General features: G+C 46.5%; 2 protein-coding genes, 2 long non-coding RNA genes and 1 pseudogene across 10 annotated transcripts; 2 read left to right on the top strand and 3 right to left on the bottom strand.

Annotated features, from left to right (window-relative positions):
* Window positions 1–50: 50 nt before the first annotated feature.
* On the bottom strand, window positions 51–4,761 carry LOC144039384 (cytochrome P450 2K1-like; annotated as a pseudogene). The gene is made up of 9 exons (XR_013289427.1): window positions 4,561–4,761; window positions 3,737–3,890; window positions 3,518–3,667; window positions 2,963–3,123; window positions 2,705–2,887; window positions 2,091–2,229; window positions 1,799–1,983; window positions 1,299–1,440; window positions 51–460 (listed from the first exon to the last, which is right to left on the bottom strand). The product of XR_013289427.1 is annotated as a cytochrome P450 2K1-like (transcript).
* LOC144039394 (uncharacterized) lies at window positions 3,774–10,303 on the top strand. 2 transcript variants are annotated; one of them, XR_013289434.1, is made up of 3 exons: window positions 3,774–3,904; window positions 7,306–9,416; window positions 9,498–10,303. It is a non-coding gene; the product is annotated as an uncharacterized LOC144039394 (long non-coding RNA). The 2 variants fall into 2 exon arrangements; XR_013289433.1 differs by lacking the exon at window positions 3,774–3,904 and adding an exon at window positions 4,824–5,024.
* On the bottom strand, window positions 5,944–11,454 carry LOC144039382 (cytochrome P450 2K4-like). 2 transcript variants are annotated; one of them, XM_077552691.1, is made up of 10 exons: window positions 11,317–11,454; window positions 10,114–10,403; window positions 9,488–9,650; window positions 9,262–9,411; window positions 8,345–8,505; window positions 8,089–8,271; window positions 7,756–7,894; window positions 7,362–7,546; window positions 6,544–6,685; window positions 5,944–6,354 (listed from the first exon to the last, which is right to left on the bottom strand). In XM_077552691.1, the coding sequence occupies exons 2-10, from the start codon at window positions 10,318–10,320 to the stop codon at window positions 6,164–6,166; spliced, it is 1,521 nt and encodes a 506-aa protein (XP_077408817.1). In that variant the 5' UTR covers window positions 10,321–10,403; window positions 11,317–11,454; the 3' UTR covers window positions 5,944–6,163. The 2 variants fall into 2 exon arrangements, with proteins under 2 accessions (XP_077408817.1, XP_077408816.1); XM_077552690.1 differs by having other exon boundaries at window positions 8,089–8,505.
* Window positions 11,288–15,139, bottom strand: LOC144039380 (cytochrome P450 2K1-like). 4 transcript variants are annotated; one of them, XM_077552686.1, is made up of 9 exons: window positions 14,936–15,139; window positions 14,126–14,288; window positions 13,913–14,062; window positions 13,626–13,786; window positions 13,315–13,494; window positions 12,293–12,434; window positions 12,025–12,209; window positions 11,632–11,773; window positions 11,288–11,545 (listed from the first exon to the last, which is right to left on the bottom strand). In XM_077552686.1, exons 1-9 carry the CDS (start codon window positions 15,137–15,139, stop codon window positions 11,358–11,360), a joined length of 1,515 nt encoding a protein of 504 aa, XP_077408812.1. In that variant the 3' UTR covers window positions 11,288–11,357. The 4 variants fall into 4 exon arrangements, with proteins under 4 accessions (XP_077408812.1, XP_077408810.1, XP_077408811.1 ...); XM_077552684.1 differs by having other exon boundaries at window positions 13,848–14,062; window positions 14,893–15,139; XM_077552685.1 differs by having other exon boundaries at window positions 13,913–14,288.
* On the top strand, window positions 12,797–15,744 carry LOC144039392 (uncharacterized). Its single transcript, XR_013289431.1, has 2 exons — window positions 12,797–13,552; window positions 13,634–15,744. It is a non-coding gene; the product is annotated as an uncharacterized LOC144039392 (long non-coding RNA).
* Window positions 15,745–15,752: the final 8 nt, after the last annotated feature.

The following is a 15,752-nucleotide window of genomic DNA, read 5'->3' on the forward strand; positions in this document are numbered from 1 at the left end:
ATCATTGTTATTTTTTTTGAATGCATACACAATTAAGCTGACATTACAAATGCCTTTAATCAACTTTATTCGCTAACATAATCAAACAATTTTCGGTAAACTCTAGTACATTATACATTGCTAGCATCTGCCGTACATTTAAACATTTGTGCAAAGATTGCAGAGTTGTGGGAGGGGGGGGGGGGGTATTCAGTTATTAGTTGTGTGATCATAAATGATCCCAGCAGATGATTGATTGCAAACAAAAAACAAGTTTGTTCACTCGCTGGCTAGCCGGCAACAGAGACGGCGCAAAGCTTGTGTGGGGCAGGGCACAGTGTGCCTCCCACGCAGGGGGTCAAGTCCAGCTCGTCCTCGGCGACCCCCGGGGGTGGCCGGAAGCGGAAGTGCTGCAGCAGCGTGGCAAAGAAGATGAAGAGCTCCATGCGGGCCAGGCTCTCACCCGGGCAAGCCCTGCGACCTGCAGCGCATCCAGCAGAGGGCGATGCCATCAGCAAAAATATTTAGGGCATGACTTTCCAGTTTACTTGCATTAAACTACTTTCTATACATAACATAGCAACAAACTATAAACATAACTAACCAACTAAGTCAACCAAACAACTGGAAACGAAAATTAACCGCTGAATGCCTACACAGTTAAGCTACTAACTGAATAACCAGCCAAACAATTGAAACACTAATTTTGTAACCAAGCAACTACATCACTATATAACCAAGTCAACAAACACAAAAAATAAGTAAAAAGGCAAACTAGAACAAAACCAAACAATTAGTGAACTTAATAACAAAACAACTAATAAAATGACTAACCAACCAACTAACTAAACAAAGAAATGAACCAAAAAAAAGCTACCAACAAAAGAAAAAAGCACAAAAACAAACCAAACAAATAGCCAACTAAATCTAATTAAAAAAACAACTAAATAACAAAGAAACTAAAAATAACTAACCAAACAAAGAAACTTAGGAAAGAACCAACTAAATAGCCAAATAACTAACCAGCGAAATAACACACCACCAACTAAAGAACTGATCAAACAGACATTAGCCAAACAACCAGCCAACTAAATAACTAAACGGTAATTAAATAGCTAAACCAACTGAAACTAACCAACAACTAACTAAATAATGAACCAAATGACTAAACCACTCATTACCCACCTAACTAAAACAAGTCACTAAATGATGAACCGATCACACAAGTAACCAAACGGCTAACTCGTCTCCAGCCACGCGGGCCCTCAAGTTCTGCCTAGCGACAAGTGACGCCGCAAATTTCCCATCGTGTGACGCACCTGCCGAGAAGGGCAAGAAGGCGTCGGACTTGACGAACTTTCCGTCCTCGTCCAGGAAATGTTGAGGGTGGAAAGCGAGCGGCTTCTCCCACTCGCTCTCGTCGTGCAGGACGGACGTCAGGAGAGGGTACACGGTCGTGCCCTGCCGGGGTGGGAGGAGCCGTTTAGCGGTGGCGGGAAGTAACCAACCACCAATACTTGGTTGCAGCACTTTTTTCTGGTATATCTACTTGAGTATTAATTTTTCTGACCAATTTTAAATACTTTGACATATTACCTTTGAGTAATAGAGAGTTGTCTTTTATTATTGTGCCAACTTATCAAATCAGGGCTCATCATAGACAATTGACAGCAAATTTTCAAGATTCTACTTTAGAATTTGGGATTTTTACTTTACAATCCCTATAAAGAGATTTCTTATTTGGTGGAAAACTTTTAATGGTGGTATATCCTCGCTTCAAAAATGATAAGGATTAAAAAAAATAAATGCATTTGCTGACCTTCTTGATGAAGTAGCCCCGAAATGTGACGTCCTGGCTGGTCCGATGAGGAATCGCCGTGGGAACAATGTTGGACAGCCTCTGCGTCTCGTGGATGACGGCGTCGGTGAAGGGCAAGTTCTTGCGGTCCTCCACCCGGACCAGACGATCTCCGATCACCCGCTTCAGCTCCTCTTGGACCTTCTCTGCGGGTTCACGAGACAACAAAGAATGAGGCCAAACTTCAAATAAGTCAACGTTCAATTTTAGGGCTTTGATTGAAAGAAAAAAAGGGCACTTCTGCTCTTGTTACCTTGGATGTCGGGATACTTGGCCATGAAGAGGAGCGCCCACCTGAGCGTGGTGGAGGTGGTTTCTGTGCCTGCCGCAAACAGGTTGACAATGGTCGCCAGAAGGTTCAAATTGTGGTAGTGACCCACGTGGCCGGAGTCCTGCGCACAAAGGAAAGCTCAACGTAGAATTGAGATGTTTCTGGGGTTGGCGAAAGACTCGGTGGGAAGTAGGTCATGTCTGGTCGCTGCTGGATTTCACTTTCCTTTCTTTTCTTTGATCCTTCCTCTGGTCTCCTGACAACCTCACGACTCTAGCTGGATTCTGAAGTATTCGGTTTAGGTGGACGGTGTGGGATTTTTAATAGGTTTTAGGTGAACTAATGAGTACTAATGACACTCACGCACGCACATGCACATACTCACTCACATACAAAATTTTAAAAAATAAAATAAAAAGAGAGAGAGCAATGATGATGACATGTCAAATCGGTAAAATTACCGAATGAACAATACTGAGCTCTCTTGGGGGGGGGAGCTCAACGTTAGCTTTGTAGGGAATCATTGACTCTCCAGGCACAAGTCATAGAACCCCGATCGAGCCGATAGGAAGCGATTCTCAATACCGCCATCGTACCTCCAGCTGCTGCTGTCGGATGAGGAAGGCGTCCACCAAGCCTCGGCTGCTCTGCGGGTTGAGAGTCTCCTTCAGACCTTGGATCAGTTCTGTGGCCTGCTTGCGGTTGGCCATCACATGCCTGCGGAGCTCCTCTTTCGCCGAGGAGAAGCACATGCCGAGCCACGGGAACATGTTGTACAACTGAGGAAAAGCAACGTCTATGAAAATGCATCTGGTCCGGGTCACCGACATGGAAATGGACGGCGTTGGATCGACCTGCAAGGACGGACTGCCCAAGAGCTGAAAGTTTCTGCATATGCGCGTCACCATGGCCGTGAAGGCGGGGTCGTCGTACTAGAACCTGCTGCCGAACACCAGCGAGCAGATTATGTTGGACACGGCGTAGTTGAGCGGCTGCTGCGTGTCGAACGCGTCACCTGAAATGAGAACCGACGCCATGAAAGAAGACTTCGCCGCAAGACGCCAGCTCGTCGGCGTTCACACGTTCGTCGACGTTTTTCTTATGCCGCCGTTTTCTTGTCCTTCAACTACTTCTACATTTCTCGAGCGATTCACACCATTCCAATGTCAACTTGTTCCAAAAGTCCACATTTCATGGGCTATTACTTTTCTCATTCCAAACATTCACATTTTTCCCACAATTCAACATTTTTCACCGCCAAAATCCCCATTCATTTCCATTCAAATTGATTGAATTCACCTTGGGATTATTACCCACATTGCTTCAACTCCCACATTTAACCGGCACCATAACCGACAACTTCACTACAAGACACAAGAAGACATTCTATCAATGTTGCTTTGCATCACCTCTGAAATTCTTGAAGACTTCCAAAAGGTGCTGACATTCCTCGATGATCTTGTCCTCGCACGCCTTCTTTCCCATCCCGAAGTCTCTCAGGTTGCTCAAAGCGAAGCGCCGCATCTCCTTCCACGAGTCTCCGTTGGTCCAAGTGATGCCTCGGGTGCGCCAAACATTTCCATTCACTTGCTGTGCTCTTCATCATTGCAGTGTGCGTGTTTGTTTACCGTGTTCCACCTTGTGACCTTCCAGAGGTTGTCGTTCTCCAAACTCTTCGGCACGCTGGACCAGGGCCTCCTTCACGGTCTTGAACCCGGCCAGAACCACCACCTTTTTGGGGCCCATGTGGAAGGTGAACACTTGGCCGTACTTCTTTGACATCTTGGACCAAAGAGGTGAGGTTTCAACGACACGATGAACAAACAAGAGCAAAACAAACATTGGACTGATAATTCCTAATGAGTATTTTAAGCGCACAAATAATCCAAAATTGACTAACGACAAGTGTGATTATATTATGCTTAGTGTACTTTTTTGGGAAGTGTCGCTTGAGCTGGAAATTGCTGTGTGTGACTCGCTAACCATTAATGTTGCTAACCTTCGACTGGGGGGTGTTGGAAAGACACCAAATCTGTGGAACCGGAGCAGAGTCCACAAATGTTTTAGGTTTGTTTTATATTGTGTTTCTGTAAAGCGCTTTGTGACAGCTAAGGCTGTTTAAAAGCACCATATAGATAAATGACTTGACAAATCGGAAGTCTTATTATTTCAAGTATCAGTACTGTACTCGCAACTGCGGCTGATAGCAGTGTTGGGCGCCCTCTTGTGGCCATTTTACGACCAGGAAGTAGAAATTAGAATAGAATATTGACATTAATTACATGCATTGGGGGGGTCATGTATCAAAAGTAGTAAGTACTAGTGGTACTCGACTTGAACTGGTCAGCGGGGGGGGGGGGGGTCCCTTATTAAAATGTAAGAAGTCAAGTACGTGTACGCGGGCGTGCCGTGTGAATGCGTGCGTGCGTGCTCGCGCACGATCGTCTCTCACTTCCAAGAGGGTCCAGTGCGGTCCGTGCAGGTTGAGATGAAGCAGGTTCCCGGGCAGCGGCCTGGGACCCGGAGGCTCGTGCCGCCGAGGCTCCGGTGTGCTGGAGGCCGACGACCAGGCCACATAGGCGAGGAGCAGCACCAGAACCGAGCCCAGTACGGAGCTGGAGCTCAGCGGGAATAGAGCGCCCGAAACGTCCATGTTTTGGGAGGCCGATCGAGTGACGACGACGACGACTCCACCGCCGCACGTCCTCTCGTGACACCTTGGAAAGTCCAACCCACAGCAGGGCGGGACGCCACAAGTCCAAAACTTCACCACGGCACGAATCGTTAAAGATCGATACTAGTGCTGTGACGTTCACGAACGAAACGAGTCTGTTGAACGGCTCTTGGCTATTAACGATGGAACTCGAGTCTTTGCAGGAGAGAAGCTGCAGGAGAACTTGCGGCTGACTCGGAGAAGTGAGTGGCTGCAGGCAGGCTAGATTTGACAGAAGTGATAGCTCAAAACATCAATTCGGTTCTAAAGGGGAATAACAAGCTTTTTTTTTTTGCTATTTAATAGAAGGCCTCATCCTCCAACAGTGTTGCGCGAAGGGATGCATTTGCTCACAAATTATGCTGCACTTGGAGCAACAAATTCGCTCAAGGCTCCCCCGACTTGGCTCGCAGCTGGCGAGAATTTGAGCCGTGCTCGTAACTCAAAACATTCATATCACAAGTTACTCCATTCGATTTGATCTATAAAGCACTTTAAAACAACCACTCGCTGCATACAAAGTCCTGTACATGGAGTAATAATCAGTCATGCAACATACCAATTTTTTTTTTTTTTAATTTTCCTGCATATTCGTGGCTGTGCGGGTCCGTGATGATGACCTACGCAGCCGTCAATATGGTGGCCCGCCTGAACAAGATCTCAGCAAATGAGAAAAAGAAAATCAACAAGAAAAGACATTATCATGTCAAAGTTAAGGAGCACACAAAATGTTTTAGGCTGTCGTTGAGGTGGAAAGACAACTCGTTTTTATTATTTATTGTGTGTTCCCGGCCGTTGTTATTCTTTAAATAAATGTGACTTTTTTTTAACCCTAACCCAGGCAGATGAATCATGGCTAATGTTTAACACCGATAGAAAAATACACCGATTGATCTTTGACCCGCATGCGACTGACTTTACGGACTTTTACTCCATGACAAATTTAATAAATCATCAGCCTGCTAAAAAGTAGAAGAGTAAAGTACGCTTGAGTCAAAAGACCGGGTTGGGAGACTTCGTCTTGAAATAGGCTGAAAATTTTTGGTTTTAACAAATGCAAATGAACAATGACATCATTGTTATTTTTTTGGAACGCATACACAATTAAGCTGACATTACAAATGCCTTTAATCAACTTTATTCGCTAACATAATCAAACAATTTTCGGTAAACTCTAGTACATTATACATTGCTAGCGTCTGCCGTACATTTAAACATTTGTGCAAAGATTGCAGAGTCGTGGGGGGGGGGGGGGGGGGTAAATATTCAGTTATTAGTTGTGTGATCATAAATGATCCGAGCAGATGATTGCAAACAAAAAACAAGTTTCTTCGCTAGCTGGCTAGCCGGCAACAGAGATGGCACAAAGCTTGTGCGGCGCGGGGCAGAGCGTGCCCCCCACGCAGGGGGTCAGGTCCAGCTCGTCCTCGGCGACCCCCGGCGGTGGCCCGAAGCGGAAGTGCTGCAGCAGCGTGACGAAGAAGATGAAGAGCTCCATGCGGGCCAGGCTCTCTCCCAGGCAAACTCTGCGACCTGCCGCGCAACCAACCGGCAAAATATATTTTTTTAAAGGCATTGCTGAACAAACAACAAAGAAACCAAATAACTAACGAAATCACTAGCCAACCACCAAACTAAAACAGCAACAAATCAGAAAAACTCCAACTGCGATTTCTGCCTAGCAACGAGTGACGGCGCAAGCCTGCCCGTTGTTTGCCGCACCTGCCGAGAAGGGCATGAAGGCGTCGGGCTTGACGAACTTTCCGTCCTCGTCCAGGAAATGTTGAGGATGGAAGGAGAGCGGCTTCTCCCACTCGCTCTCGTCGTGCAGGACGGATGTCAGGAGAGGGCACACTGCCGTGCCCTGCGGGCACAAAACAAAAACGTTTTAGCAGTGGTGGGCGGTAACCAACTGCAAATACTTGGTCGCTGTTTCCGTTTTGCAGCAATAAGAATTAGTTTCATCATTATTCACAAACCTGTTGAAAAAAAGAGTTTGTTGCTGCCATGTTGACCCTGGTTGATCTCTTATACTCTGCTGCCACCCGCTGGCCGTTTTTTTGTAATAACTACCATTGCTTTAACCCATTAAGGCCGGCAGCGCGTGACCGCGCTTCTCCCTTGAAAGTCATTTTGTTTTGTTTTGACCATTTCTTGGTCTCTTAGCCGATGAAATGCATCCAATCAGATGCGACATTTGTTTGTTGATTTTTTTTTTTTTTTTTTTAATATTGAAGGCTTATAATCATTTTTGATTTGATCAATTATTTTAACTATTGTTGAATTTGCAGGAAATCTTCAGGTTTTCAGGGGTGACTCAAAAGTCACCCATAGCTTTTAGAGGCATGTTTTGCCAGGCGCTAGCTAGCATTAAAAAACGTATAAATACATTTTTGGGACTGAAGGACAAAGTATTAAAAAACACATTTATACGTTTTTGGGTTGAAATGAGTACATTTCAGAATCTTTTTTTTTACTTTACAGACCCCGTCAAAGACGTCTCCATTTTCACTTCATGAGGACTTTGACTTTTTGCTGACCTTCTTGATGAAGTAGCCCCGGAAGGTGACGTCCTGGCTGGTCCGGTGCGGGAGTGCCATGGGAATGATGTCGGACAGCCTCTGCGTCTCGTGGATGACGGCGTCGCTGAAGGGCAAGTTCTTGCGGTCCTCCACCTGGACCTGACGATCTCCGATCACCCGCTTCAGCTCCGCTTGGACCTTCTCTGCGTATGTAGTGTAAGTCACAATTGCTCATCGAAAATCCCAAAACTGAGAAGTGAATGATTATTCAGTTGTGTAGTGACTTTGATGAGACACAAAAAAGAAGTCCACAGGTGACCCGAACCGCAAACCGCGGTACAGAAAATGGCTGGATCGACGTTTGGCCAAATGCGCATTTCAAACCGCTCCCGCTTTAATGTGAAACTTGTACCTTGTATGTCGGGATACTTGGCCATGAGGAGGAGCGCCCATCTGAGAGTGGTGGAGGTGGTCTCTGTGCCCGCCACAAACAGGTTGGAGACGGTCATCAGAAGGTTCGAATTGTGGTAGTGACCCACGTTGCCGTTGTCCTGCGAACAAAGTAGAACGCTTTTCAGGCCTAAGTCAAGGAACCAGGATCGAGCTCGGTGGTCCACAACCTTTTTTTTTTCCACCACGGTTCATACAAGTCCACAACTTTCGCGGACCGTTGTCCAAAGTGGTCCACGGGCCGGTGGTTGCGGACCGCTGATCTAGCTAATTGTGAGTGCTTCTTAATTGGTACCTCCTGTTGCTGCTGTCGGATGAGGAAGGCGTCCACAAAGCCTCGGCTGCTCTGCGGGTTGAGAGTCTCCTTCAGACCCTGGATCAGTTCCGTGGCCTGCTTGCGGTTGGCCGTCCCCTGAATGCGGAGCTCCTCCCTCTCCGAGGAGAACCACTTGCCGATCCACGGGAACATGTTGTACAACTGAGGGAAAGCGACGTGATTTTGGCACGGCTATCAACACCACGTGGAAATGGACGTGCGGCGTTGCAGCCACCTGCAAGGAAGGACCGCCCACAATTTGAATGTTTCTGCTGGTGCGCTGCACCATGCCCGTGAAGGCGGGGTCGTCGTACTGGAACCTGCTGCCGAACACCAGCGAGCAGATGATGTTGGACACGGCGTAGTTGAGCGCTTGCTGCGTGTCGAACGCTTCACCTGAAATGAGAACCGACGCCATGAAAGAAGACGTCGCCGCAAGACGCCAGCTCGTCGCCATTCGCACGATCGTCTACGTTTTTTTTTAATTTGGCCGTTTTTTGTCCTTCAACTACTTCTACATTTCTCGACCGATTCACACCATTCCAACGTCAACGTGTTCCAAAAGTCCACATTTCACGGGCTATTACTTTTCTCATTGCCATCATTCACAGTTTTCCCACAATTCAACATTTTTCGCCACCCAAAAAAATCCCCATTCATTTCCAATGTGAGATTGAGATTAGCTCCGATTCAGCTCATTCAATTCACTTTCTAATCTGGTATTTCACGCTCGCAAAACGTTTCCACATTCCGCATAATTCTACATTTTTATTTACCTAAAGGTTCTCCGTTCATTTCTAATGACACATTGAACGATTTTGATGTTCAGATCATTCGTCTCACCTTGGGAATGTTTTTCAACATCCCCACAATTCCCACATACCAAAAATCCCAAATCCACTCACCGATATCATTTCGCCTCATTGCCTTTACAGGAATTAAATATCATTCCAATGCATTCAATGCCATTTGACCTAATTCCATATCTTTCAATATTTCAGCATTCACACGCAATATCTCTAGAAAAAAAGGTCATCAATCGTCGGTGCGTCCTCCGTCTCCCTAATGTTAAAAAAAATGCTCGTTGAATCCGTGTCCGTTTAAAATCTTGTGTGTGTGCAATGATGCCGATCACGTGTTGCTTTGCATCACCTCTGAAATTCTTGAAGACTTCCAGGAGGTGCTGACATTCCTCGACGATCTTGTCCTCGCACGCCTTCTTCCCCATCCCGAAGTCTCTCAGGTTGCTCAAAGCGAAGCGCCGCATCTCCTTCCACGAGTCTCCGTTGGTCCAAATGACGCCTCGGGTGAGCGAAACCGCTTCATTCATTTCCTGAGCCCGGCAGAACTTTACCGTTTTTGCGGTTTGTGTCTTTACCGTGCTCCAGCTTGGTCTCCTTGATGGTATTCAGCGGATCTCGTTCCCCAAACTCTTCGGCATGCTGGACCAGGGCCTCCTTCACTGTCTTGTAACCGGCCAGAACCACCACTTTTTTGGGGCCCATGTGGAAGGTGAACACTGGGCCGTACTTCTTCGACATCTTAAACCAAAGAGGTGGGGTCGATTTCAGGGCACGTAGATTATGAAGTATACAAATAATATGACAGGTGTTTATATGATGCTCTGTGACTGTGTACTTTTTTTTTTTTTTTTTTTTTTTTTTAAGTGTGTCGTTGCTAACTTCTAATGTTGATGATGTTGGAAAGACACCAAATGGGTGGAACCGGAGCGAGAGTCCAAAAGTGCACAAATAAGAAGTCAGAAAGTGCACGAATTAGATGGCCCAGATTTGGACGAGCTCTGCTTTAAAAAAATTAAAAAAAACCTCAAACTTATTTTACGTTCGTAAAACTAGCTTTAATTAAGCTATAGTTAAAATGACAACTTCCATTTACTGTATTGCTAAAAACTAACCGAATCAAAACAAAACAAAACTAAAGTCAAAACCAAGCGCGTGCGTGTGAATGCGTGCGCGCGCACAGACGTCCTCGCTCGACGCTCACCTCCAGCAGGGTCCGGTGCGGTCCGCGCAGGTTGAGGTGGAGCAGGTTCCCGAGCAGCGGCAGCGGCCTCGGACCCGGAGGCTCCTGCCGCCGAGGCTGCGGCGAGCTGGAGGCCGACGACCAGGCCACATAGGCGAGGAGCAGCACCAGAACCGAGCCCAGCACGGAGCTGGAGCTCAGCGGGAGCAAAGCGCCCGAAACGTCCATGTTTTGGGAGGCCGATCGAGTGACGACCACCCACAACTCCTTCACGTCACGTGGTCACGTGACATCTCAGTAAGTCCAACCCACTAGCAGGGCGGGACGCGACAAGTAAAAAAAAAAAAAAAGAAAAAAAGTTCTGTGGCGGTCATTTGGAAAACGTTATTATGCCGGTCTTTTTTACGTCACTGTCGTAATAAATTGATGTAAACTTGCAAACAACGCCACATTTCTTTGGGTTATTGTATTGATTTCTTACAAGATAAATATCAATACGTAACACTTTTGTGTAAATCGTAGACTAGTATTTGTTTGCATAGTCTATAATGATAAATAATTGTGTAATAGTAACACTATTATTTTCCACAACAAGCTATTTGAGACGCTTTGAGGTAAGAGTCTCAGTGGTGTAGGGGTCCCCGGAGAAGTTAAAATAATTAAAATAATAATTTTAGAATAATAAAATGATCATGACTTGTTAAGAACAGTTTGTAGTACTACTGGTAACACAAGCGGACTGAAATAATATAATAAATGTATTTGTCATGATGCAAACACACAGTATAAATAATAATAATAATAATAATAATATTATTAAAAAAAATAACAATATCTTCTGAATCTTAAACAATTTTTTCTCATTCTTGTGTTTTAACTTACTTTAAAATCAAGTACCTAGCTACTATAAACTAGAAAACTTAGTTAGTGTGTAACCGTTAGCCAATCTAATCAATACCAGCCAATTAGAGGCAGAGGGTCGACTACTGCTGAACATTGCGGAATCAGAAATGGGTATACGATACTCAATGCTGACTGAAAAAGAAGTGAGTGTACACCGTATATCCGCACTACACCACCGCTCATAACTCAAAACATTTGTATCTCAAATCAACTTTTCGGAAAGAAATGAATGGAAATGCAGTTAATCCATTCCTGCCCCCTCCCAGAACAGAAACAAGTCACATTTTCTGGGTTTCACCTTGAATTATTTAATAACTGCACCTTGAAAATCAAATCATCATCTTCCGGCGCAACTGCGGCGCTCACATGCAATCGAGCGCTCTGAGCGTGTGCGCGGCCGGACTGAGCGTGAAGCCCACGCGGGGGGTCAGGTCCAGGCCGTCCTCGGAGACCCCCGGGGGGGGCCGGAGGCGGAAGCGCTGCAGCAGCGTGACGAAGAAGATGAAGAGCTCCATGCGGGCCAGGCTCTCACCCGGGCAGACCCTGCGACCTGCAGCGCAAACCGATAGATGGCGCTGCCGTGAGCGAGACTTCGCCGGCGCGTGTGCGCGCGCGCGCGCGCGCGCGGTTTCCCACCTGCCGAGAAGGGCACGAAGGCGTCGCTCTTCACAAACTTCCCGTCCTTGTCCAGGAAGTGGTCGGGATGGAAGGAATGCGGTTTCTCCCACTCGCTCTCGTCGTGGAGGACGGACGTCAGGAGGACGTACACTGTCGTGTCCTGCTCGCAGACGCACGTGAACGCGCAAGATGTTTTAGTCTCAATAGAAAGTTCTACTGAAGTCCCAAGAGAAGCCCAACGGAAAGTTTAAGCCTTGAGAGACAGTACCAGTCCAGACTCAAGTTTCTGGTCCCCACAGAAGAATTGCTCCAATCTAGAGAGAAGGTGCTAACCTCGAGAGATGCTTCTACTCCTGAGAAAAGGTTTCAGTCAACCGAGAGTTCCGCATCAAGAAGGTCAGAACTTCTTACCTTCTTGATGCGGAACCCTCGGAAGGTGACGTCCCGGCTGGTCCGGTGAGGGATGGCCATCGGCGCGATGTTGGCCAGCCTCTGCGTCTCGTGGATGACGGCGTCGGTGAAGGGCAAGTTCTTGCGGTCCTCCACCCGGACCTGACGATCCCCGATCACCCTGCGCAGCTCCTCGTGGACCTTGTCTGCGTCGGGGGGGGGAGAGCGGGCTTTTAGGTTCTGATGCAGGAGACTCAATCGTTTTTTTTTTTTTTTCTTCTGGTCTTACCTTGGATGTCAGGATACTTGGCCATGAGGAGCAGAGACCACCTGAGCGTAGCGGCCGTGGTGTCGGTGCCGGCGGCAAAGAGGTTCTGAACTGTCCACATCAGGTTTTGGTCATGGAAGTGACTGTTGGTGATCCCGCTCTCCTGAACGCACCGCCGGACCCGCCATTAAGATCACCATCGACACGTGGACAGGATTAGAAAGTATTTACAGTCTTGTAACAGTCTTATTCCAGAATGAAATCATTTTTGGAATAATCCCGTGTGGTGGGAAGACGGTCAGGTCTTATGATGATGTCACAATAAGACTGCGATGGAGGCAAAGGAGACAATCGTCAGTCTTCGCCTGGAGTCGAACCGCAGACTCACTTCTTGAGGTTACTTTTCACCATTCGCTAGACCTTTTATTCTTTGTATACAGTTGACCGCCGTTTGAAACTGAGCGAATCGGGGGGGGGGGGGGGGGAGAAGGGACTTAATCAAGGAGGTTGTCAAGAATCCTTTAATCACTCAATCAGAGCTTCAGAGTTCCGATCAAAACGCCTCTCCAGAAATCCACTAATCGCTGGAGTGGCAAGACGGAAGCCAATCTTCAGTAAAAGACAGTTGGGAGTTTGCCCAATGGCACCTGAGAGACAAAATTCTGTGGTCTGACAAGACGAGATTGAGATTGTGACTAGTCAGAATTGAGGGGAAAATGAATGCTGCCATTTACTGGATGAAAACCTGCCACGATGCATTCTTGACCTCCGGCTGGGCCGAAGGTTCATCTTTTAAAGCCCAAGCACGCAGCCAAGATATAAAAGGCGTGGGTTCAGAACATCGTGTGCTTGAGCAGCCAACCCTGACGGAACCGGACTCCAATCTGATTGAAGATCTTCACAGTTGATCTATCTTTGATCTGCACAACTTTAGGGCGGTTTACCTTAAACAGTAGTTGTTTCAGTTCAATTTTTCGGCTATTTGCAGTTACTGGAGTTGAACAAACCATTATTTAAAACCTGCGGCACTTTTGTCTTTGCACCTCCAGGTGTTGCTTGCGGGCGAAGAAGGCGTCCACCAGGCTTCTGCACAAAAGTGGATTCAGGCTTTCTCTCAGTCGGCTGAAAATCTCCAGATTCTTCTTGCCGTAGTCGGCCGTCAGTCGGAAGAATTCCTTGTTCTCTGGCAACTTCCTGCCGAGCCACGGCAACATGTTGTATACCTGGCGAGGACGCATTAACGGCACGGTCAAAATGCGGATATTTTGGATGTAGAATTCTGTAAGTACAAGTTTGCCATATATAGAGGGACCATGTATTTAAATTTTTTTTTTTTTTTAATATATTTCACTACCATGGCAGACGGTGAACCCGCCAGCTGGATTTTCCGATTCATTCCATCGACCATGTTGGTGAACTCGGGATCATCATAGTCGAACCTGTTCCCGTACACGATGGAGCAGATGATGTTGGAGACTGCGTAGTTGATTGGCTGCGTGGTGTCGAAGGCCTCTCCTAGAATAATTGAAAGAAGAAGGAAAAAAAGAGCTCTGCCAAAGTCCAGAGACTGACTCACCGAACCCGTGTCTAGAGACAATGGTCGGATAATTCATCGTCGTGGTTGCCCCATTGCACAGAAACCTTTGAAGTTCCTGATGACTTCCAGGAGGTGCTGAGATTCCTCGACGATCTTGTCCTCGCACGCCTTCTTTCCCATCCCGAAGTCTCTCAGGTTGGTCAAAGTGAAGCGTCGCATCTCCTTCCACGAGTCCCCGTTGGCCCAAATGACGCCTCGGGGTTGAAAGCAAACGTCAGGACGCCGTTTCTCGAGAACGTGGATCTGGTCTGGCTCACCGTGCCCGTCGTTGTACTGCTTCACGATGCGCAAGATGTCTCGGTCTCCAAACTCCTCGGCGTAGTTGACCAGGGCTTCCTTCACCGTCTTGTAGCCGGCCAGGACCACCACCTTCTTTGAGCCCAGGTAGACTGTGAAAACCGAGCCGTACTTCTTGGACATCTGAAGATTTTGGGAGAGGAGTTGAAAGGTCAGTCCTTCAATCTCAAGTTCGGTCCATTTGACGGTATTCAGCAGAGGTGGGAGTAAGAGTGTGGGAATTTTCTTTAACGATTTGATCCTAAATGGGTTGCCAGGTTTGTACGCAATTTAGAAAGAACACATGAAATCCAAATCAAACTCAGGTCCAGTCTTTCATTAAACTGAGCTAAGCAAGTCCCAAGTCTTAAAATTAGCAACTTAAGTCTAACTCCAGTTAACTCTTTGACTGCCAAAGACGTTAAATAACATTTAGTAAAATCCTATGGAGGACTGCCAAAGACGTTAAAATACGTTTTTTTTTTCAAAACACAGGTGAAATTAACCATTTTTTATTGTTGATTACTGAAAAACGGAATAAGGTAGAAACAAACTTTTTTTTCTGATGAAAGATGAGAGTCCAATTTTTCATTTGATAGTATGTGTGTTTCCATAGTCCAAACACATAATTTTCTGTGGACCTTGAAAGATCAGTCAAAAATGCTTAAATCGGCTGGCACCCATGGCATCCCTTTTCTGAAAACGTCTGGCAGTCAAAGAGTTAAGTTCTGTGACTCCAGCCCCCCACCTCTGCTCTTTATAAACACAAGAAGCGAAGACTTGGCCTGGACCTCCACCAGGGTGTTGTAGGGTCTCTTGAGGTCCAGCTCCAGAAGATTCCCCAGCAGAGGCAGCGGTCTCGGGCCCGGAGGCTCATTGGCGCTTTCCTGCCGGCTCAAGGCGGACGAGAGCAAGACCAGCAGCAGGACGGCGGCGGCTGCCAGCAGGGTCGCCGAGCCGCCGCCAGACTGAAGAAGCTCGTCCAGGATCGCCATCTGTGGAATGATGAAGCGTGACGCTGCACAGCGACGCAAAAATGAAAAATGTTGAGATGATGTGAAACTTGATACAGTGGAAAGGAGGAGGAGGAAGGTGATGGTGGTGGGGGCGTTGTTGTTTATCCGGTTTTTGTGGCTCACATTTAGCTCAAAATCTTGTGTTTAGATCGTTCTGAACATGTTCACACATGGAGCGCGACATTCCAACTTAAGTTCTGAATTGACTTTGAAGTCAGACAAATGCTGCACTAATCTACCGCATGCCAAATCAGAAGCATTTGGGCATTTAGAAACCGCTAATTGCCTCATTCTTTGCGTTCAAACTCATTTAGCGCTGCAGCTATCAAATATTTTTGAATCCATTATTGTATCGATTGAAAATACTGTACACAGAGAACAGTACTTAAGTTGTCTTTTTGATACACTTTACATCCAGCAGGAGGTGCTATAATGCAACTGAAGAACTGCAATTTCTCTTCTTCCTTTTATATTATTTTTAAACGTAGTTTTCCCATATTTGTGTATGTTTACAACTGTGTGTTGTAATCAGTTATAAATTCAAACAATAAACAAAAATCATTAAATCAACAGTTGTGACAAAATGCAACAG

This window comes from Vanacampus margaritifer, chromosome 19 (genome assembly GCF_051991255.1).
Source record: "Vanacampus margaritifer isolate UIUO_Vmar chromosome 19, RoL_Vmar_1.0, whole genome shotgun sequence".
Taxonomy (NCBI): Eukaryota; Metazoa; Chordata; class Actinopteri; order Syngnathiformes; family Syngnathidae; genus Vanacampus; species Vanacampus margaritifer.

Coding starts and splice junctions, on each gene's coding strand:
- LOC144039382 (XM_077552690.1), bottom strand. CDS start 10,320: ATGGACGTTTCGGGCGCTTTGCTCCCGCTGAGCTCCAGCTCCGTGCTG. Junction 9,651..10,113: donor CGCACCGGACCCTGCTGGAG/GTGAGCGTCGAG, acceptor CTTTGGTTTAAG/ATGTCGAAGAAGTACGGCCC. Junction 7,895..8,088: donor TCCGACAGCAGCAACAGGAG/GTACCAATTAAG, acceptor CTTTGTTCGCAG/GACAACGGCAACGTGGGTCA.
- LOC144039380 (XM_077552684.1), bottom strand. CDS start 15,139: ATGGCGATCCTGGACGAGCTTCTTCAGTCTGGCGGCGGCTCGGCGACC. Junction 14,063..14,125: donor GCAGTACAACGACGGGCACG/GTGAGCCAGACC, acceptor TTCAACCCCGAG/GCGTCATTTGGGCCAACGGG. Junction 12,435..13,314: donor CCCGCAAGCAACACCTGGAG/GTGCAAAGACAA, acceptor CGGTGCGTTCAG/GAGAGCGGGATCACCAACAG.